This window comes from Oncorhynchus keta, chromosome 17 (genome assembly GCF_023373465.1).
Source record: "Oncorhynchus keta strain PuntledgeMale-10-30-2019 chromosome 17, Oket_V2, whole genome shotgun sequence".
Lineage (NCBI taxonomy): Eukaryota > Metazoa > Chordata > Actinopteri > Salmoniformes > Salmonidae > Oncorhynchus > Oncorhynchus keta.
Window position 1 is genome coordinate 27,237,220 of NC_068437.1, and position 22,941 is coordinate 27,260,160.

The following is a 22,941-nucleotide window of genomic DNA, read 5'->3' on the forward strand; positions in this document are numbered from 1 at the left end:
AGTCTACCAGTACTAACTCACTGTTATGGCTCTGTTATTACTATCCTATTGTTATGGAGAAAATACTGAGTATTATGTTTCCTTATCAGAAGATGCCCTGTAAAGGTCCTAACATCCATCTCCCTCTCTCTCTCTCTCTCTCTCCATCGTTCCCTCTCTCTCCCTCTTCTCAGGTCGACCATCCTGCAGCAGCAGTTTAACAGGGTGGGTCGTGTGGAGCATGGCTCGGTGGCACTGCCAGGTATCATCCGCTCCGGGTCCATTGGTGGCCCTGACAACACCTTCAACATGGGCACCATGCCCTCTGCCCAGCAGCAGATCACCACAGGGCAGATGCACAGAGGACACATGCCCCCGCTGGTGAGCATGCCCGCTGGCACCCATACCAATGTCACACAGTAGGAGCAGTGATGTGCAGAGAACCTTGCTTACACCATCACTAACTACGATCTTTGTCTGTTTAAAATGTGTGTGTGTTGTCAGAGCTTGGCCCAGCAGGCCCTGATGGGGACCATTAACACCAGTATGCAGGCAGTGCAGCAGGCCCAGGCTGATCTGGGGGAGGTAGATAACCTGCCTCCTCTTGGACAGGACATGGTGAGTTCCCTCCTCCATTCACTGGACTAATCCATACACCACAGCCACAAAATTACACCATTCAATACCGCTCAACTTCTCCCACACGTTGAACCTTTTAGTCCACGCAGCCTGGTCAGTGAAGATTAATTCACACGTTTTTTTGTGTTTTTGGAAAATATATTTTTGTACCCCATTGAATGTATTCTTTTAAAGTTTGGCATTTTTCCTCTAGATGTGCTTGGCTAAGCATACTGTAGAGAAGGGCTGAGTTTGTTCGTCTTTTTGAACTCCCATGGTTCACGTGTAATTAGGTGGTGGAAATTGACTGTAAATGTGAAAGATGTACTTTAAAGCTGGAAACTGGTTGTGAAGAAGCCCTTGTCCTGATTTCTTTTTATATATATATATATGAGCTGAAAATCCCCCACTGTGATGAAAGCCAATAGCCGTCCTTCTCCCTCTCCTGAAAGGCGTCCAGAGTTTGGGTTCAAAACAAAGTGGATGAGTCCAAACATGAAATCCACTCTCAAGTAGATGCCATAACTGCCGGAACCGCATCTGTGGTCAATCTTACTGCAGGTGAGTGCCCAAGAGTTTCCTTACTGACATTTTCAACCATGTACTCATGTAGAGTTTTCTGTAATATTTGCACAAGAATCCTTGTTTATGAAAGGCCTCTAGACTTAGGTCGAAAATGCCCTCTTAAAAATAACAGCCACTTATCTTCAAGGGCAAAACCCACAGGGATAGAATCAAAACACACATTTTCCAAGTCGATCTGGAACGACTAGGGAGGAGGGGTCTGAGTTCCCTTTAGATAATGGAGCATTTCCCATTTGCCCTAATAAATATTTCAATTGATGAATAAATAGTGAGCATGTTGTCCTGAAGCTTAACTAGCTGACAGCCTCTCCATGCTGTCCATTCCTCTCCCTGCCTCTTGTCTGGAGTTGTGCCATGCTGCTCCAACACTGCTCCCTGCAAGCCTTTCAATAGGTTTTAATCTATCCCAGCCATCTGTTGAATGGCACTGAGGCTCCCTGTTATCATCCAATAGAAACTTTTACCTCTCCACAAATGACTATCACAAATGACTATCACTCTCTCTCTCTCTCTCGCTCTCTCTCGCTTTCTCTGTGTGTGTGCATTTGTCTCCACAATACCATATCCAATGTGTTTTCATTATGATGGTGACACTGATTGTGTGTGTTACTATGGCACCACTCAGGTTGCTGCTTGTGGTTTGGGCTGAGAGAGTGGCAGAGCAGAAGGTATAACAAAGGGTTAACAAGGACTGTCTCTTTTCCCTAGGTGACCCTACAAATACAGACTACACAGCGGTTGGCTGTGCCATCACCACCATCTCCTCCAACCTGACAGAGATGTCTAGGGGGGTGAAGCTGCTGGCAGCGCTGGTGGAGGACCAGGTGGGCAGTGGGCAGAACCTGATGGGAGCTGCCAGGACCCTGACAGGGGCCGTCTCTGACCTGCTCAGGTCTGTGGAGCCTGCAGCTGGAGAGGTACAGACACAAAACAGCACTGTTCTATCAATCACATCTGCTCTATTCTCCATATTACAATGATTACACAGAGATTGAGACGTACTGCATGTAGACTCCCTTTTAACAAATACACTAGTGTGTTTCTTTTTAGTATGTTTTCGAAAACAATAATGATGTGTTGTGTAGAAATAATCACTGGGAGCTGGTGATGTGAACTGTATCTGAGAGCAGCGGAGTGCTGTGATTGTGCTGTGGTGCCGCGGTGGGGTCAGTGTTGTGAATGTGGCGATGTCACCCCCTCCCATGCAGCCCAGACAGACGGTGCTGACTGCAGCAGGAAGTATAGGCCAGGCCAGCGGAGACCTGCTGCATCATATGGGGGAGGGCGAGACCGACGAGAGGTTCCAGGTTGGACTGGACTTTCCTTGCTATTTCTATAGTAACTGCTGCCCCCAGTCCCCGTTTAAAGCTTCACACACACTTATGTAACGGCTTTGTTTTCTTTAGCTATTGTAATTGAATGGACAGCAAAAAGTCTGCTCAACTCAGTGAGTGACATTGATGAATGTGTTTCAGGACATTCTAATGAGCCTGGCCAAAGCGGTGGCCAACGCAGCTGCCATGATGGTCCTCAAGGCCAAGAATGTGGCCCAGGTGGCAGAGGACACAGTGTTGCAGAACCGAGTGATTGCAGCTGCTACTCGGTGTGCCCTTTCCACCTCACAGCTGGTGGCCTGCACCAAGGTACTGCCCTGACTGACTGCCACACCCCTGTCCCTGTCTCCTGTAGACATGAAGGACAGCTCAGGGCAAGAACTGAGATGAAATAAGAGCTGGCTTACTGAAATTAAATGGCTGTTTGTTTGTCCTATCTCTAAATTCCTAGTCCAGAGTAGCGTATGCTAAGTTAGTTTTGTCAACAATAAAATGATCATTCTTGTACACACCAAAATGAGTCCACTAGCACCTCTGGATGTGTTGTTTAATTTTGAGTGGCCAGTCGAGACTGATTGTGGACTGTTCGTCCAGGTGGTGAGCCCCACCATCAGTTCTCCGGTGTGCCAGGAGCAGCTGGTTGAGGCAGGGAAGCTGGTGGACCGCTCGGTGGATAGCTGCGTCAAGGCCTGCCTGTCTGCAACAGACGACAGTGAGCACCTGAAGCAGGTAGGTGCCGCGGCCAACACTGTGAGCCAGGCACTCAGTGACCTGCTGCAGCACGTACGCCACTATGCCAGCTGTGGTGAGCCCATCGGACGTTACGACCAGGCCACAGACACCATCATGACCGTCACCGAGAGCATCTTCACCTCCATGGGAGACGCAGGTGAGCTCTGGAAGGGGAGAGGCGGATGAAGTTAGGAGGGGAGAGACAGCTAAAGTGGAAGGGGAGGGGAGTGGTTCAGAACTTTTTGGGAGGTGGGGAGAGAACCTTTCACTCTTGATTCATCTTGCAAGTATTTTCACATTCCTGGCTAGTTCTGGCATTCAGCAGTTTGAGTCTCAAACCTTTAGCTAGCTATTATCAAAGGACGCAAGATGTAATAATTATCATTCAAGTAGACAGGACTATTCAGCCTGTTTCTTGTCTTTTGATTTTCTTGAGACTTTCACTGGGGTTGTTCCTATGTATTTTGACTGAGTGGGACCTAAGATGTTGTCAGTTTATGGTTTATATTAACCGACCTTCAATACCCTGCTGTCGAAACATTTTCAAAGCCTGAAATGTTTGTTATGGGTTGCCCATGAGTCTGAAGAATTCCCAACCCCAGCCAATCCTCAAGGGGTCGTAGAAAGCATATCATCGAAAACCACTACAGAGCTTCAAATCTGCTCTCAATCACATTCAGTGCGGCTTTGAAATGTAACTGGAAACATATGACTTTAAAAAGTTGTATAGGGCTTAACACTCTGACTTTCGTAAAACATCGTAAAATAAAACTGCAGTAGATCAGCCAAGTATAATTTATTATGAAATATGTCTTTAAAAGTCCCATTTCACTGATAGGGGAAAAAATGTGTCTCTAAGGCTGTAGTCTGTAAAGTACCCTCGTTGTAGTGCCTTTGATAGTCTTCTCTCCAGTTATTTCTAGCTGGAGGTGGGTGTTTAGCAATAACAGTTTTTATAGGCTGACTGGGGGAAATACGGTATCTTCTGTACAGCACTATAGAGGTTTTATAGTGCTTTTATTCTTCTATTTCCTCACAGAATACACATAAAGACAGATGTATTTTTTATAACCAGTGAGGAAGACAAAAGTAAACTGCTGTGGTACTATCAGTACGATACCAGAAGGTGAAAAGGAAATTATGTAGTGTGTGAGGTCCAATGAGGGATCAGTAATCAGTGAGTGTAGTCTAGGCCATGTTTCTGTGTAGATACTGTAGCACAGTCGGGAGATATTGACCCTGGCTCTGTCTCTCTCCTCTCTCTCTCTCTCCTCTCTCTCTCTCTCTCTCTCTCTTTCTCTCTCTCTGACCCTGTGTAGGGGAGATGGTGCGTCAGGCCAGGGTGCTGGCTCAGGCCACTTCTGACCTGGTCAATGCCATGAGGTCAGATGCTGAGGCCGAGGTGGACGTGGACAACTCAAAGAAGCTCCTGGCTGCAGCCAAACTCCTGGCTGATGCCACAGCCAGGATGGTAGATGCTGCTAAGGTACAGGGACAACCACTATGCTAGCCTACTTAGAGATCTACGATAGATTGTTGTATGCCATTAGTGTGTAAACTGTACAGTATGTCATGTTAGTGTATTGTCATTAGTGTCATGTCTATAAGTAGAATTCCACTGCTGTCATTTGTTGGAAAGGAGATTTATAGTATTCCTAATGTAGTCTGGGCTGTAGATTCTCTTTAGAGCTGAAATAATGAAAGTGCAGGACCAATGGTTCTTAATAAGCCCTTGGCGCTGTAGACAAGTATAAATGAGCAGGATATTATCAATGTGAAAATGCCAGGCAAGTGAAACGATGCTGATGCTTTTGCTCTGTGACACATTCATCACAACACTGCTGCCATTACAAAGAGGAAATAGGAATCTTGCACTGGTGGTTTCCTTGGAAACTGTCAGAAAGCAGACCGTGTCTAATGCTGCTCTGCATTTAATGCACAGTCACAGTGTTTGGAAATTGTTCAGAGTGCTACTGAGACATTAAATGTACAGTCAGTGTTGGGAAAATGTTCAAAGTGCTACTGAGACATTAAATGTACAGTCAGTGTTGGGAAAATGTTCAAAGTGCTACTGAGACATGTGGAGTACAGTCACAGTGTTGGGGAAATGTTCAGTGCTACTGAGACATGTGGAGTACAGTCACAGTGTTGGGGAAATGTTCAGTGCTACTGAGACATGTGGAGTACAGTCACAGTGTTGGGGAAATGTTCAGTGCTACTGAGACATGTGGAGTACAGTCACAGTGTTGGGGAAATGTTCAGTGCTACTGAGACATGTGGAGTCCAGTCACAGTGTTGGGGAAATGTTCAGTGCTACTGAGACATGTGGAGTACAGTCACAGTGTTGGGGAAATGTTCAGTGCTACTGAGACATGTGGAGTACAGTCACAGTGTTGGGGAAATGTTCAGTGCTACTGAGACATGTGGAGTACAGTCACAGTGTTGGGGAAATGTTCAGTGCTACTGAGACATGTGGAGTACAGTCACAGTGTTGGGGAAATGTTCAGTGCTACTGAGACATGTGGAGTACAGTCACAGTGTTGGGGAAATGTTCTGAGTGCTACTGAGACATGTGGAGTACAGTCACAGTGTTGGGGAAATGTTCAGTGCTACTGAGACATGTGGAGTACAGTCACAGTGTTGGGGAAATGTTCAGTGCTACTGAGACATGTGGAGTACAGTCACAGTGTTGGGGAAATGTTCAGTACTACTGAGACATGTGGAGTAAAGTCACAGTGTTGGGGAAATGTTCAGTGCTACTGAGACATGTGGAGTACAGTCACGGTGTTGGGGAAATGTTCAGTGCTACTGAGACATGTGGAGTACAGTCACAGTGTTGGGGAAATGTTCAGTGCTACTGAGACATGTGGAGTAAAGTCACAGTGTTGGGGAAATGTTCAGTGCTACTGAGACATGTGGAGTACAGTCACAGTGTTGGGGAAATGTTCAGTGCTACTGAGACATGTGGAGTACAGTCACAGTGTTGGGGTAATGTTCAGTGCTACTGAGACATGTGGAGTACAGTCACAGTGTTGGGGAAATGTTCAGTGCTACTGAGACATGTGGAGTACAGTCACAGTGTTGGGGAAATGTTCAGTGCTACTGAGACATGTGGAGTACAGTCACAGTGTTGGGGAAATGTTCAGTGCTACTGAGACATGTGGAGTACAGTCACAGTGTTGGGGAAATGTTCTGAGTGCTACTGAGACATGTGGAGTACAGTCACAGTGTTGGGGAAATGTTCAGTGCTACTGAGACATGTGGAGTACAGTCACAGTGTTGGGGAAATGTTCAGTGCTACTGAGACATGTGGAGTACAGTCACAGTGTTGGGGAAATGTTCAGTGCTACTGAGACATGTGGAGTACAGTCACAGTGTTGGGGAAATGTTCAGTGCTACTGAGACATGTGGAGTACAGTCACAGTGTTGGGGAAATGTTCAGTGCTACTGAGACATGTGGAGTACAGTCACAGTGTTGGGGAAATGTTCAGTGCTACTGAGACATGTGGAGTAAAGTCACAGTGTTGGGGAAATGTTCAGTGCTACTGAGACATGTGGAGTACAGTCACAGTGTTGGGGAAATGTTCAGTGCTACTGAGACATGTGGAGTACAGTCACAGTGTTGGGGTAATGTTCAGTGCTACTGAGACATGTGGAGTACAGTCACAGTGTTGGGGAAATGTTCAGTGCTACTGAGACATGTGGAGTACAGTCACAGTGTTGGGGTAATGTTCAGTGCTACTGAGACATGTGGAGTACAGTCACAGTGTTGGGGAAATGTTCAGTGCTACTGAGACATGTGGAGTACAGTCACAGTGTTGGGGAAATGTTCTGAGTGCTACTGAGACTATGAGAGAGGGTTTGATATTCCCTTTGCCACTGCAGAACTACGATTGTAGTTAGTGGTGATTTTGCTTGTTGTGTGTGTGTGTGTGTGTGTGTGTGTGTGTGTGTGTGTGTGTGTGTGTGTGTGTGTGTGTGTGTGTGTGTGTGTGTGTGTGTGTGTGTGTGTGTGTGTGTGTGTGTGTGTGTGTGTGTGTGTGTGTGTGTGTGTGTGTGTGTGTGGTGCGCATGCGTACACAGGGAGCTGCAGCTTACCCAGAGAATGAGGACCAGCAGCAGAGGCTGAGAGAGGCAGCAGAGGGGTTACGTGTTGCCACTAACGCTGCAGCTCAGAATGCAATCAAGAAGAAGCTGGTCAACAGGCTGGAGGTGAGTTGGGTGGAGAATGAGAGAATATTGTAACCTTTGTGCTAACTTTGAGTCCCTGTCCAGTTGTAGCTTTGTAGCAATCAACGTTTTCGACTTTACACTACTATGTCCTTTTTCACAAACAAACCCCATAAGTCCATCCAACACCATGACACACCATTAAAGACGAGAGTGTGTCAGACACCCCTACATAGATATGTGTGAAGATGTATAGATCCCCCCCCCCAAGCCTTAGGAAAGAGCATTGCAAAAGGCTAAATGAAATATAATTAATTTGCACATATGAAGTGTTGTATTTATTCTCTACATTATTTCTGTTCCTGCAGCAGGAATATGTGAATCCTATTAGTTGTGTGAATTAGTTAATCATAGTGTAAAGATCTGGGTTTAGGCCCTAGTATTAGTAGACCCCTGAAGACCAGACCCGCACTGCACTGGAGCTTCCACTGCACACACTAACCGAAGGCTGGAATCAGTTTGATATCTGATGCATCATTCTCTGTAGCCTGTAATGGTAATGGCTTCCACTCCAGAGAGGAATCAGCGATAATAAAAACCATTTAGAATGTAATGTGTTTAGATTAACTGAGCACAAACCTTCACCTGCCCATTCTTATGGCTGAAATGTCTCCTACTGATCTCCTAAAGCGTTGTATCTGTTTGGGTTTCAACACATTGCCATGTGTGTTGTCCTTCGCAGCACTCTCTGCTTTTAAAATAATACTAAATATGTAGTCTGTTTGTAGTTTCTGTTTCTGTTTCACCAGAGAGAAATGAAGTCTCTCTCTCTCTCTCTCTCTCTTCCTCTCTCTCTCTTCCTCTCTCTCTCTTCTCTCTCTCTCTCTCTCTCTTCCTCTCTCTCTCTTCCTCTCCTCTTGAGAGATGAGCCAGACAGGCAGCATTGTGCAATCTGTTTGTTTTCCACAGGACAAAGATAGCATTGTTGTTCAGGTTCGTGTTTCATCCTCCATCCTTCCACCCACTTCTCTCACCACTTTCCATTTTGTTGATACTTCAAAGAAAGTAATCTGGGTGTGGATTAATGGCAATACAAAAAGTGTATTGTACAGTGCTTATGTATTGCATTTTGAGAAAATGTTGTCCTCGTCCCAATATACACTACCGTACAAAAGTTTGGGGTCACTTAGAAATGTCCTTGTTTTTGAAAGAAAAGCAATTTTTTTGTTGTCCATTAAAATAATGTCACATTGATCAGAAATACAATATAGACAGTGTTAATGTTGTCAATGACTATTGTAGCTGGAAACGGCAACCATCACTCCTGTCTTCCAATGGCACGCTGTGTTAGCTAATCCAAGTTTATAATTTTAAAAGGCTAATTGATCATTAGAAAACCCTTTTGCAATTATGTTAGATATCCCATTAAGCTACAATAGTCATTTACAACATTAATAATGTCTACACTGTATTTCTGATCAATTTGATGTTATTTTAATGGACCAAAAACGTCCTTTTCTTTCAAAAACAAGGACATTTCCAAGTGACCCCAGACGTGTGTGTGTGTGTGTGTGTGTGTGTGTGTGTGTGTGTGTGTGTGTGTGTGTGTGTGTGTGTGTGTGTGTGTGTGTGTGTGTGTGTGTGTGTGTGTGTGTGTGTGTGTGTGTGTGTGTGTGTGTGTGTGTGTGTGCCTTTCATTCAATTATTTGGATTCCACAAAAATCCAACATTTTGGTCAGTTGTTGATGTCCTCTAAGAAATTCTTAAAGAAATCTTTGGCTTAGTTTGTGACACCTCATTATGTTTGATCTATCTGGGAAGCTCAATCTGATACTCTATACAAAGCAGTATTATAAACCAGGTAGTTTGAGTCCTGGATGCTGATTGACTGAAAGCCATGGTATATGAGACAATATACCACAGGTATGATAAAAAATTACTTGTTTACTGTTCTAATTACATTAGTAACCAGTTTACTGGTAAGGCACCTTGGGAGTTTGTGGTATGTGGCAAATATATCATGGCTAAGGGCTGTATCCAGGCACTCCGAGTTGCGTTGTGCTTAAGAACAGCACTTAGCCGTGGTGTATTAGCCACAAACCCCTGAGGTGCCTTAATTATACCACCCTCATCTATGTCTCTGATGTAAAACACATACCTACAACAATTGTCAATATCTCTCTCTGTTTCTGGAACAGATTGCTGCTAAGCAGGCTGCGGCTGCTGCTACTCAGACCATCGCAGCTGCCCAGAATGCTGCTGTGTCCAATAAGAACACTGCCTCTCATCAACAACTAGGACACAGCTGCAAGGTACAGTATGGGTAGAGATTGATTCACAGCGAACAGGATCACTGTTAGATTACTCTGGTGAAATACATACAGTATAGAATCGATTACTACATTGGCAGCATTTCATTGTATTGATTTAATCAAATGATATGTCTACTTGAAGGCAGTGGCAGACCACATCCCTCAGCTGGTCCAGGGGATGAGGAGTAGTCAGGCTCAGCCAGAGGAACTCAGTGCCCAACTAGCACTGATAATGGCCAGCCAGAGCTTCCTACAGCCTGGCAGTAAGATGGTGACGTCTGCAAAGTCAACTGTCCCCACAGTGATGGACCAGGCTGCAGCGATGCAACTTGGCCAATGTGCCAAGAACCTGGCTACTTGCCTAGCTGAGCTACGGACAGCCACCCAAAAGGTAAGTTCTGTACCCAGAGGTGTAGCACACACCCTCACAGCCCCCGCAAGGCAGAGGTTGGGGGATTTGGGGGCCCCCAACCACCCCACACCAAAAAAAGTATACTTTTTATTTTTCATGTTGGGGTTGTTGTCCCCCCGGAGGTTGGGCTCCCCAGATAGTGGACATGTCATAAGCTGTTAATTTTGGGGGGGAATTGCAGGAAATTGGCTTTAAAATGGAAACATTTTATCTCAGCCTCATTGCAAAATGTGTCAAATAGCAGGAAATTAGGTCAGTGATTCTTGAAATTCGGAACAAAATAGTTATCCGGTAGGGGGAAATTATTTTTATTCTTGAAATAAAATACATTTTGTTGGATTATTTGAGCTTAAAATGTAGAGTGCCAGTTTTCTTTATTTTATCTCTTTCGTACATTGTAGAAAAATAATGAAGACATGAAAACTATGAACTAGCACATTGTAGTAACCAAAAAAGTGTTAAACAAATCTAAATAGATTTTAGATTCTTCAAAGTAGCCACCCTTTGCCTTGATGACAGCTTTGCACACTCTTGGCATTCTCTCAACCAGCTTAACCTGGAATACTTTTCCAACAGTCTTGAAGGAGTTCCCACATATGCTGAGCATGTTTTGGCTGCTTTTCCTTCACTCTGAGGTCCAACTCATGCCAAACCATTTCAATTGGTTTGAGGTTGGGTGATTGTGGAGGCCAGGTCATATTATTGATGTCCTTTAGTAGTGGTTTCTTTGGCTTTTTTGAGGAATCTCAAATATAAAATATATTTTGATGTAACACTTTGGTTACTACATGATTCCATATATGTTATTTCATAGTTTTATTTTCATAGTTTTGATGTATTCACTATTATTCTACAATGTAGAAAATAGAAAAATTAAGAAAAACCCTTGAATGAGTTGGTGTGTCCAAACTGTTGACTGGTACTGTGTATTTAGGGGAATTTAAAGGAAAATATTTGTTTGGGGAATTTTCTAAATACTTTCAATATCATTGATTTCCATCTCGGCTCTATGGTTGGAAATGCCGTTGTCCGGCGCAAAGGATCCCAAATTCAAACTCTCCAAAGGAATAGTTGAAAAGTGTTTAAAATTCTAAAAAATAATGGATATTAACTTTAAAAATCTCATGTAGTTTCTTGAAATAGTCCACTGTGACTTTACATTTTTTTAAACGCAGAACTGTGATTCCTAAAAGATGTGTCTGGAAATTGGTCAACTCCGTCAGATTTGTCTAAAATCCTAAATTAATCAGGAATGAGCAGTGTCCGCTATACCGTCAGGACCCCTTATTCATGTCCTCATTACATGTAGTGCAAAAAGACCACTCATGGTCTGTAAAGTTCTCTACTTTTGAGATATTTAAACAAGCAATATTGGAATCACCATGGTCACAACCATAAACTGTCAACTCCATCTGCCTGATAGATTAAGATAGAATAAGAATAATGGTTCAAATATGTTACATTTAATTAGGTTTTAGAGTCATAATGCAACTGAGGAAAAACTAAATTGCTACTATGTATACCACTTAAATGAAGAATAAAAATGCAATTTCTGTTTCCGTAAAACATCAACTCTGTCAATTCTGATAGAATGGTTATGTTTTTATTGGGGATTGTCAACTCCATCACTGATGGCTAACCCCCTTAATGAAGATAATGTTTTTTGTCAATATTTAAAAATATATATTTTAATCAATGGACAATAATTGTATAACTGAAATGCATTTTATAGTGTCTAATGGAATTGACAAATCCAGTTAGTTGCTTTTTAAGAAGAGGAACGTGATTAAGAGGTTGTTCCTTTACATGGTGTGATAGCTTTCAAGAATCCCTGAGCTCTAAATCAGCAACATTTTCTCTCATCCTCACAGCAAAATGTGTAAAATAGCATTCAATTATGGAAATGTTTCTCTCTGCTCCATGGCAAAAATATATATAATTGTTTTGCGGGGGCCCCGCGAAAATGAGCTATGCCACTGCCTGTACCCTTCTATCCACAGCTACTGATAGTCATATTTTCATACAGGAAGCACAGCTTCTGGGCTCTGTGTGAGAGAGGTTTGTGCATGTGTGCTTCTGCAGGCCCATGAAGCCTGTGGTCCTCTGGAGATAGACTCTGCTCTCAGTGCTGTCCAAACTCTCAGGAGTGAGCTTCAAGATGCCAGGATGGCTGCGCACGATGGGCAGCTCAAACCACTTCCTGGGGAATCGGTCAGTTCATTATAGAATGCATTGATTTGTTCCAGTCATGCAAAGCAAATCTGCAGATGTGTGAAAATGCATGACTTGGTGCTCCTGTGTTGTCTCTACAGCTAGAGAAGTGTGCCCAGGACCTGGGTAGTACCTCCAAGGCTGTTGGCTCCTCTATGGCCCAGCTGCTGACCTGTGCTGCACAGGGCAATGAGCACTACACAGGTAGGAAAGCAAACACAGCGTGCACTGAGAATTATTGAGCAGTACAAGAGGAATGTTCACCTAAACTGACAGACATCATTGAGTGGCTGTGTAGAACGTTTTTTCTGGACTAGACTTATTATTTTCTGTCCTTTTAGTTAGATGTTATTATTTGACATGAGGAACCGTTTCTTCAAATGTCACGATCAGCTACAGGGTCTCAGTAAAGCTCTACTCTACCAAGTGAGGTAAGTGAGGTTATGAAGTAGGCAGTAGAAACCCTAACAATCATTCACTTACCTTCTACCAATAGATATCCAAGTGTAATTCAATTCTTGATTTAGTGATGATGTTATCACTATTGCCTAAGAGCAATAAACCCAATGGGTCCTGCTGCACAGCCTGTCATTTTCTTTAGCCTCATTCTAGCTCCATTTAGTCTCTCAGGAGAATTGATGAAGACAGATTTTGAATAGTGTATTCTAACCATGGCTGCTCCCTCCCTCCCTCCCTCCCTCCCTCCCTCCCTCCCTCCCTCCCTCCCTCCCTCCCTCCCTCCCTCCCTCCCTCCCTCCCTCCCTCCCTCCCTGGCTGTGCTGCTTCACGCTGGGGCCCAGGGTGCTACTCTCTCCTCATTCATCTTATTTTCACTAGATTCAACATTCCATTAGCAATGGGCTCCACTCGGCTGGATAATGAAATTTGATGCAATTTGCTGCATTCCCTCATCTTAGCTTTGTGTGTAATAAGTAAAGCCCCAATCTCACATGGTGCCTCGTTCTCCTATCTATCTAATTTGTTTTAACAATAGGGGTGCTTTAGGTTGGGCTCACTGTGCTATTCCTACTGTTCAGTTACACATTACCAACAACTCATTCTATTCATTTTGAGCACAAAAGCTGCAGTCTGAATGTGTGTATGTCTTAATACAGGACATATTTAGTGAAGTGATAATGAGATTGAAAGGAAGTGAGATTCAGCTTGCAGTTTGTCGAGTGAATAAATCATGATGCAGCTATCCCGAGTCAGTAGGTTGTTTAGCTACATCTTAAAGAACAATGCAGAGGCACACTGGGATGTTGACACCAGGTTTTCCGTCATTATTTCCTGGACTAGCTTTGTTAATCCAACTCCAAGACTTCCACTCACTCCAACACTGTCTGTCTCTGTTGTGTGTAGGAGTGGCTGCCAGGGAGACTGCCCAGGCCTTGAGGACACTGGCCCAGGCAGCCAGAGGTGTCGCTGCCAGCACTAAGGAACCCCAGTCTGCGGGGGCCATGTTGGATTCTGCCCAGTACGTCATGGAGGGGTCTGCCATGCTCATCCATGAGGCCCACCAGGCCCTGGTCTCCCCCGGTGACGCAGAGAGTCAGCAAAGGCTAGCACAGGTGAGGAACTCCTGACATGCTGATGTACACATAGATGTAATTCAATCATTGCATCCAAACTGCTTGCGTGTGTCAACAAGCATCTGCGTAGCCAGGCGAGTTACACCAGGAACGCACAATCCCTCCATCAGTGCTCAGACTGTCCGCAATAGGCTGAGAGAGGCTGGACTGAGGGCTTGTAGGTCTGTTGTAAAGGCAGGTCCTCACCAGACATCCCCGGCAACAGCGTTGCCTATGGGCACAAAGCCACCGTCGTTGGACGAGACAGGACTGGCACAAAGTTCTCTTCACAGATGAGTCACGGTTTTGTCTCACCAGGGGTGATGGTTAGATTCGCGTTTATCGTTAAAGGAATGAGCGTTACACCGAGGCCTGTACTCTGGAGCGGGATCGATTAGGAGGTGGAAGGTCCGTCATGGTCTGGGGCGGTGTGTCACAGCATCATCGGACTGAGCTTGTTGTCTTTGCAGGCAATCTCAACGCTGTGCGTTACAGGGAAGACATCCTCCTCCCTCATGTGGTAACCTTCCTGCAGGCTCATCCTGACATGACCATCCAGAATGACAATGCTACCAGCCATACTGCTCATTCTGTGTGTGATTTCCTGCAAGAAAAGAATGTCAGTGTTTTGCCATGGCCAGCGAAGAGCCCGGATCTCAATCCCATTGAGCACGTCTGGGACCTGTTGGATCGGAGGGTGAGGACTAGGGCCATTGCCCCCCAGAAATGTCTGGGAACTTGCAGGTGGGGAAAGAGTGGGGTAACATTTCACAGCAAGAACTGGCAAATCTGGTGCAGTCCATGAGGAGGAGATGCACTGCCGTACTTAATGCAGCTGGTGGCCACACCAGACACTGACTGTTACTTTTGATTTTGACCCCCCCTTTGTTCTGGGACACATTATTCCATTTCTGTTAGTCACATGTCTTTGGAACTTGTTCAGTTTATGTCTCAGTTGTTGAATCTTATGTTCATTCAAATATTTACAGATGTTAAGTGCTGAAAATAAACGCAGTTGACAATGAGAGGATGTTTCTTTTTTTGATGAGTTTAGTTGGTTCAGAGTTTGTTTTGTTAATATTTATTTCAACCTGCGTGTCCTGATCGCGTCTGGTGTGGATGGACGAAATCAACATGCAAGCAATGGCACACGCGTGTGCCCGGTCTAGTCAGCGTGTGACAGATTTCCTGTATTGACGTCCTATTCAGACAGTTGTGTTAATGTTCCAAGCACAGTCTTTTCTGTTGGGCTCTTTCCTCTCCTTTACATTCTGGATGATAACCAATTTGTAAACCCTGCTACTTTCCATAACAATTATCTGCTTTAAGGGTTGCTATTTTCTCTTCTCAGTCTCCTGCTCACAGGAACGCTAGCTCCAGTAAAACTGCTTATTTGCAGCAGGGCCCTTTGGGAGATAAACATATTGGTTGGCATATGTCTGTGACGGTAGCATAAATTAGTGACATGGATTGTCGTGCTCCGCTTGCAGGCTGATTTGCATTTAAGATGTTTTTCCTTCTCAGAGCTGTGCTCTGTGACTGTGGAACGTGGTTCGAATGTGTAATGTCAGCCCACTGACAGGCTGATCTGTGATGTGTTGCAGGTGGCCAAGGCAGTGTCCCACTCTCTGAATAACTGTGTGAACTGCCTGCCTGGCCAGAAGGATGTGGACATGGCCCTAAGAAGCATCGGAGAGGCCAGTAAGAAGCTGCTGGTGGACACTGTGAGTCCTGCTGCCAGACCGGCGAGGCTGCAGTTTGGAGTGTTGATTTTATTACACATCTGAACACGAGTACTTATAGAGAGTCGATGCTGTCCTAAACCTAAATACACAGTTAGCATATTTTACCTCTAGTCATTAATCATCTACGCAGACATTTCACAACTATCCAAGGAAAAATTGAACATAAACATAACACAAATACCATACGGATTATTATGTAACAAATAATACTGATAATAATGTACGGACTACTATACTTGTGTTTTTCCTGTATGTCTCCAGCTCCCCCCCTGCAGTAAGTCCTTCCAGGACGCTCAGAGTGAGCTGAACCATACTGCTGCAGAGCTCAACCACTCAGCAGGAGATGTGGTCCATTCCTCCCGGGGTACCAGCAGCCAACTGGCCGTGGCTTCTGGGAAATTCAGTGAGGACTTTGATGAGTTCCTGGACGCCGGCGTTGAGATGGCTGGACACACTCAAGTAGGTATCATTATCTGTAGCAGGTCACAACAGCCCCATAGAAATATCTGATTCCTCTCCTATGAAATAGGTCTGGACAAATGTTATGACGCCTGAATATACTGTTGGTGGACAGGAGCGGTTTAGATTTAATAGGATAAAATGGAAATGCCTCTGAGGTAGTCATGTTGAGTATCTTCACATTTTTCTGTCACTTGAGCACTTAAGCTATTTTGATTAATTTGTTAATTAGGCCTATTCATCTAATTTACTTAGGCACATGATTGTCCCCGAGAGCGCTAACACAGTCAGACGTAATGAGATCTTTGATGATGTTCTGGTTATTTTGCTCATTAATTTGGATAGATTGTGTGGGAGAGCAGTTGATGTAGCATGACACACAGGCCTTAATCAGGCTTAAATGAGTAGGGGACTGGCTGGCTGAGGTGGGGGACACCGTTCACATGATGCCAGTTTCATAGGCCATTCCACCAGATAGACAGTGTGACAGTTGTTGACAATACGTACAGTTGCATTTTCCTGGAAAGATGTGTCTTAAATAACATGTTGACCACTCTTCAACATATTTTATTCCAAGAAACAGCTGAGTTGTCTTGTGACTTTGTCGTTTGCAGTCCCAAGAGGACCAAATCACAGTGATTGGCAACCTGAAGAACATCTCCATGGCCTCCAGCAAGCTCCTTCTGGCCGCCAAGTCCCTGTCAGTGGATCCTGGAGCAGCTAACGCCAAGAACCTGTTAGCTGCTGCAGCAAGGTGAGGCCACTTTATATGGAGCTGAATGGCATATAATAAGGATCTCACTTATCACAAACTACTTGAGTATAAGGAGGTCTACATTAGCACAAAGTAAGACTGTAAGGAGGGACTTAAATTAAGTCCATCAAAACAAAAACATATTCATATACTGTATATTCTGATTCGGTTTTCATTCAACTCCACATTAAACAAGTACACTATCTCCATTCTATGAAACATCTCTGCTGTGGTTGTACGGCCCATTTCACAGCATGTTGCTAGGTTGAGAGATAGACAGAGATAGTAGGGTAGAATCCCCCTTGGTGGAGAGATGGCAGGCAGCTGGCCCCGCTGGGCTTTGAGCCTGACTGACTTCCCTCTCTTTAATTGTGCAGATGGAAGCCATGGCTGGAGCTTGTCTGTAATCACTAAGCACAGCCTCCACACTCCTGTACAGTGTGAGATTGTCACAGGGAGAGAGGGGCGATGGGCTCTGCCATGCATGTGTCAAGTAAAAGTGTATGCGTGTGTGTGTGTATATAGAGAGATGTGAGTGCTGAAAAGCCCTGTGCTGCTGCCCTTGTGTTTCAGAGCGGTGACAGAGAGCATTAATCAGCTCATCACACTGTGTACCCAGCAGGCACCGGGCCAGAAGGAGTGTGACAACGCTCTGAGAGAACTGGAGGTAGCTGTTTTACTGTACACTAAACAACCCTTTTTATGTTCAGGCTAGGTAATATTCATGTATCTACACAAAGTCTACACAAAGTAAAGGGTTTTGATGTAGTAACTTTTTGTGGATCTGTCTGTTAGTACATTCATACGTTCATACATTAGTCACGTGATATCTGACAGCACTAGTCTGGTTTTGTTGAAATTTAGGAAAATGATGTGTCTTGCCAAAGAGATCCATAATTAACAGCATTACGCTGATTGGCTCAAGGGGGGGGTCTGCATCATTCGTGGGGAATGAGATATTTACTGCTGCCTTGTTTTGTTTTGAATCCTGTAAAGCAATGGTTTACCATTCCAATTCATTAATGATGGACCAATTGGATTATATTTAACGGCTGAATGAGATGCATGTTGCTGAGGGTTTCTGTATTGACATTATTTTATGCTCTGTCTCCATGGGAAATAATTACCAAGTCGTTTACTTCCTCTTTGCCTTGAGCCCCTTCAGCCCATGTCCCCTCCTTTTCACACGCTCTGATAGTTATTACCGGTCTCGCTCTGTATCTCTCCTGCATAACATTGAATGACAGTCACCTTTCATTTCAACCCCTGGAGTACCACTAATTATACTTTTATGTAACTAACAGATCTGTGGGTTATTCTCCTAAGTGACTGAGTAATAGTGCTTGGCGAAATGACTTCCCTCTATAAGTTAAAGATTACTTCATAACAGACCTATTAAAAACAGTTGGACTTGTTTTTCATGCAGCACACATTTTAATTCCCCCAAGTTGGATATCAGATTGGTTCAGCAGTTTGTGCCCTCCTTATTGTTGAGCCCCTCTCCCTCTGTGTACAGGCTGTGAGAGGATTGCTGGACAACCCCAGTGAGCCTGTCAGTGAGCTCTCCTACTTTGACTGCATCGAGAGTGTCATGGAGAACTCAAAGGTAAAGCCTTACAAAACATTCACAGGCATCATAGACTTTAAATATCAGCAATATCTAACGTAATAGACAGCTGAAGAGGTAATCGTACAGTTTATTTCCATTTCTCCATGTGCAGGTTCTTGGAGAGTCCATGGCGGGGATTTCTCAGCACTGTAAGACGGGCAATGTGCCAGCGTTTGGCGATTGTGTGGGAGTGGCATCCAAGGCCCTGTGTGGGTTGACGGAGGCGGCTGGACAGGTGAGATCCCAGCCTAGTACTGACTGACTGTCTGGAGCCTACAGCCTCCCTTCCACTCCTCCCTGCTATCTGGTCTGGGTCTGGCACACAACCAACAGTCCCTATCAGCTCTAGACCTCTGTTCATGTTTAGTTACAGCACCTACATGTACCTCTCTCTAAATCAGAAACGAAGCCATGAGCGTTCCTCTCTCCTCTCTATCCTTCTCCCCACACTGCAGGCCTCCTACCTAGTGGGTGTGTCCGATCCAAACAGCCAATCTGGTCAAGAGGGTCTGGTGGATCCAATCCAGTTTGCCCGGGCCAACCAGGCTATTCAGATGGCCTGTCAAAACCTGGTGGACCCAGCCAGCAGCCCCTCTCAGGTGAGAAGACCAATGTAGTGAGACATTTATTGAGATAATGAATCTATTATACAAATAGTGACTTAATCAAATGGATTGTTATATTTGAACAACAACATAACATCAAACTTGTTCTCACAATATGCATCTATTGAGAAATGTTTATACTGCTTTGTTTGTCATTTGTTTTGTTTGTGTCTGTTTGTTTATTAGGTTCTGTCCGCAGCGACGATTGTAGCCAAGCATACCTCAGCTCTTTGCAATGCCTGCCGCCTGGCCTCGTCCAAGACATCCAACCCTGTGGCCAGGAGACACTTTGTTCAGTCAGCCAAAGAGGTTGCAAACACCACGGCCAACCTTGTCAAAACTATAAAGGTATGTGTACTCTCTGCCATGGTCCACTCATAAATGGTATTCTTGTACTTTGTGCCTTCAGGAAAAGTAGATTTATTGATGTTCTCTGTTTCACTTAAAATATTTCCGTCATTTGTAATGAAGACAGATAGATGGCTATATTGTGTAGCTGAGTTGGAGTGTTGGCTTAGGAGGTCATCTCAAGTTGTTTTCTTCCAGGCCTTGGATGGGGATTTCTCAGAGGAGAACAGAAACAGGTGCCATGTTGCTACAACTCCACTTATCGAGGCTGTAGAGAATCTATCCACATTTTCCTCCAACCCGGAGTTTGCTAGTATCCCTGCACGGATCAGCAATGAGGTTCGTATGAGTGCTTGTTCAGGGGGTGACTTTGTATTGTGCAATATGTAAGCTCTTCAGTGAAAATACACATTTGTCATTATCTATATGGAAATTAAAATGCAGTTCTTGCTCAGAGGACCATTTGTTTTTATCTCCTAAGAGGTTTCTTCAGTCTACATTGTCACGTTGTTTTATTTGTCTGCTTCCTCATACATTCTGTAATAGAAAGGAGATGGCAAAGCTACTCCTACTCCTACTCCTACTCCTCCTACATGTTCCATGAATACATTGGTGACTAGGGAATTCAATCACATTGAAATAGGACCTCCGATATATAGAGCCAGTACAGTGCAGGAAAGCGGGTGGAATTGGTTTGATGCACCATTTCCCTCTAATTTATTTAATGTCGGTAAATGGCTCAAGGAGAAATCGGATGTATTTTATGTTACAATGTAGCAGAAAGAGTCCTCACACAGCCTTAAAAGCGTTGACTGTTATCTGTTGGAGGGCAGTGTTTAACTGCTCTCACTCTCAGCACAGCTGCTCTAATCTTCAGCTTGTTAATCTAATTGTCGAGGGAGGCTTTAGCTGCCATCATAAAGACTCTAGGTGTGCCTCTGCATCTCTGTGTGAAGCAGAACAATATTAATAGTAAGAGATCAATGACATCTGTGTAGTGTGTTGCTATTGAGCTGTTAGTTAGTCACTGTCCTCCCCTCCCTCCCTCCCTCTTTCCCATTTCCAGGGCTCTGTAGCCCAGGAGCCCATCATGTGTTCAGCCTGCTCCATGCTGGACAGCTCCACCCTGCTCCTGGAGACTGCCCGCTCGCTCATCATCAACCCCAAAGACCCGCCCACCTGGTCCATCCTGGCTGGGCACTCCCGCACCGTCTCTGACTCCATCAAGAGCCTCATCACCTCCATCAGGTCAGCACAGACCCCTCTGGTTCGGCACTATGGTGCTCTAGATATTATCATGTTAAGGCCTTGCCGGACAACTCACCCAGAATATAATTCCACTGCTCTATCGATCGTGCATACATTCAGAATCTGCCATCCTAGAAGTTGTTTGTGTGAGTTCAAAGTGAAGGGCGTGGTACAAAACAAATTAATCAGCGATCGGATCGTCTCTAAGAAATCTATCCAATCAGAGTATCAAAGTTGATAACATCGTCATGTAGGCTGGCTCCTGAACCCAACCCATCGGTTTCTGGGACTAATCAAAACGGTCAGAATATGTTTGCGTTCTAGAAATCGTAGGGAGGGAGGCAAATCCAGACTCATGGTGGAGAAGAAACGTCAGTTTGGCCAGAGCGCTGTGGATGGGTAGCCAGGCAAATTGAGACTCGGGGTGAGGGGGAGTTCAGCTATCTCTGAGTAACTGTCGGTTCGACTGAGCAGTGAGTTGACATGTAATTTATGGTGGTTGGGTTTCCACCTGCCATGTAATAGGAAGAGGAATGCTCTAGGGCACTGATAAAGATGAGTAGGCAGAGTTCCGTGGAGGATCTGCTGTGCTGCTGGTGCTGCTTAGACAGATTTTTTATACTTAGAAATACCCTCCTGCTGTTTTGAATAGAAGTGTCTTCCCTCATTATCTCTCACACAGAGTAGATTGCCCCTTAGCTTCAGAACATTTTGCATCTGGTCAACCTCTAGAGACCATGTTTGCAAAAAGTGTACCTAGTATACATGATTTTCCTTCTTTGAGCTGTGATACTGCATGAATAACCTGCTTGTAGAAGTACTGCCTTGTTCCTATTTGTCATGATACTGTTGGTAGGGACAAGGCACCAGGGCAGAGAGAGTGTGACTTCTCCATTGATAACATCAACAAGTGTATCCGGGACATCGAGCAGGCTTCTCTAGCTGCTGTGGGCCAGAGCCTACAGGGATGTAGGGATGACATATCTTTGGAAGTAAGTTTGAACTGTCATATCATCACTATAATTGCTTTTTGTTCATTTTCATTTTCCCAATCGTAACTCTATGCTGCCCCCTTAGGCTTTGCAGGAGCAGCTGACATCGTCGGTGCAGGAGATTGGACATCTCATCGATCCTATCAATACTGCAGCCAGGGGTGAAGCTGCCCAGCTGGGACACAAGGTACTAGTCTGGGACCATTCCCCTACAGGGAGAAAGTCCTGTCTCCTGGATCCACTCCTCTTATTCAATCTGTGTCTCATACTGTTACATGATACTGTTTCTCCCAGGTGACCCAGCTGGCCAGCTACTTTGAGCCCCTTATTGTGGCGTCTGTTGGCCTGGCCTCTAAGATTGTGGACCAGCAGCAGCAGATGAACATCCTGGACCAGACTAAGACCCTGTCAGAGTCCGCCCTGCAGATGCTTTATGCAGCCAAGGAGGGAGGTGGAAACCCTAAGGTAATGTTACTGTACAACACAGGGCACAGAAGCCATATTTGAGCAATGGAGCAAAACTTAATTAGTATAGATTTGTGTGCACCTCGTTCCACAATCTATCGTATTGCTTATTGTAGTTGCATAGCCATGTGTATTGATAAGATGAAGATCTTTGAGTTTCACGGTGGTCTGGTGTGTTTACTGCGTGTCCAGGCGGCCCACACCCATGACGCCATATCAGAGGCTGCCCAGCTGATGAAGGAGGCTGTGGACGACATCATGGTGACTCTGAACGAGGCGGCCAGTGAGGGCGGCATGGTGGGAGGCATGGTGGAGGCTATCGCTGAGGCCATGGGCAGGGTGAGTGGGCCTGGTGTCCTGTACAGTAGGGTGTGTAGTACTGTATAGTAGTAGTGTGTATGTGTGTACATGTGCGTGTACAGTATATCACAGGAAGTCGGTGGCACCTTAATTGGAAAGAATGGGCTCGTGGTAATGACTGGAGTGGAATAGTGGAATGGTATCAAATACGTCAAACGCATGGTTTCCAGGTGTTTGATGTCATTCCATTTGCTCTGTTCCGTATATTATTATGAGCCGTTCTCCCCTCAGCAGCCTCCACTGGTGTATATGTGCATGTGTACTGTGGCCCCAAGCAGCTCAGGAGTAGAGCTCTACTGAGAACACTCATCTCTTCCAACTGCTTTAAGATGACTCCACCACAGTGGGCGGGCAGAGAAACATCCTCTAACTGACACTCATTAGTGAGATGGATGGGAAGTGTCAGGTCCAGGCCTCAGAGCTGTCAGCTGT

The 22,941-nt window shown here is 44.9% G+C and overlaps 1 protein-coding gene and 1 long non-coding RNA gene across 3 annotated transcripts in view; one reads left to right on the top strand and one right to left on the bottom strand.

Annotated features, from left to right (window-relative positions):
- LOC118396714 (talin-2) overlaps positions 1-22,941 on the top strand; it is a 119,530-nt gene that overhangs the window by 75,385 nt on the left and 21,204 nt on the right. For both annotated transcript variants that reach the window (XM_052465767.1, XM_052465768.1), the window contains 28 exons: positions 174-360; positions 484-597; positions 1,050-1,158; positions 1,891-2,099; positions 2,391-2,489; positions 2,658-2,825; positions 3,111-3,405; positions 4,568-4,734; positions 7,332-7,460; positions 9,617-9,730; positions 9,873-10,121; positions 12,225-12,353; positions 12,455-12,557; positions 13,716-13,924; positions 15,529-15,648; positions 15,931-16,128; positions 16,743-16,882; positions 17,456-17,549; positions 18,399-18,488; positions 18,604-18,726; positions 18,947-19,090; positions 19,283-19,444; positions 19,643-19,783; positions 20,511-20,692; positions 21,549-21,684; positions 21,770-21,871; positions 21,979-22,149; positions 22,342-22,488. In XM_052465767.1, the coding sequence (XP_052321727.1) occupies positions 174-360; positions 484-597; positions 1,050-1,158; positions 1,891-2,099; positions 2,391-2,489; positions 2,658-2,825; positions 3,111-3,405; positions 4,568-4,734; positions 7,332-7,460; positions 9,617-9,730; positions 9,873-10,121; positions 12,225-12,353; positions 12,455-12,557; positions 13,716-13,924; positions 15,529-15,648; positions 15,931-16,128; positions 16,743-16,882; positions 17,456-17,549; positions 18,399-18,488; positions 18,604-18,726; positions 18,947-19,090; positions 19,283-19,444; positions 19,643-19,783; positions 20,511-20,692; positions 21,549-21,684; positions 21,770-21,871; positions 21,979-22,149; positions 22,342-22,488 (4,231 nt within the window). The remainder of the gene's footprint in view (positions 1-173; positions 361-483; positions 598-1,049; positions 1,159-1,890; positions 2,100-2,390; positions 2,490-2,657; positions 2,826-3,110; positions 3,406-4,567; positions 4,735-7,331; positions 7,461-9,616; positions 9,731-9,872; positions 10,122-12,224; positions 12,354-12,454; positions 12,558-13,715; positions 13,925-15,528; positions 15,649-15,930; positions 16,129-16,742; positions 16,883-17,455; positions 17,550-18,398; positions 18,489-18,603; positions 18,727-18,946; positions 19,091-19,282; positions 19,445-19,642; positions 19,784-20,510; positions 20,693-21,548; positions 21,685-21,769; positions 21,872-21,978; positions 22,150-22,341; positions 22,489-22,941) is intronic.
- Positions 3,312-8,183, bottom strand: LOC118396715 (uncharacterized). Its single transcript, XR_004828254.2, has 3 exons — positions 8,058-8,183; positions 7,347-7,454; positions 3,312-3,412 (listed from the first exon to the last, which is right to left on the bottom strand). It is a non-coding gene; the product is annotated as an uncharacterized LOC118396715 (long non-coding RNA).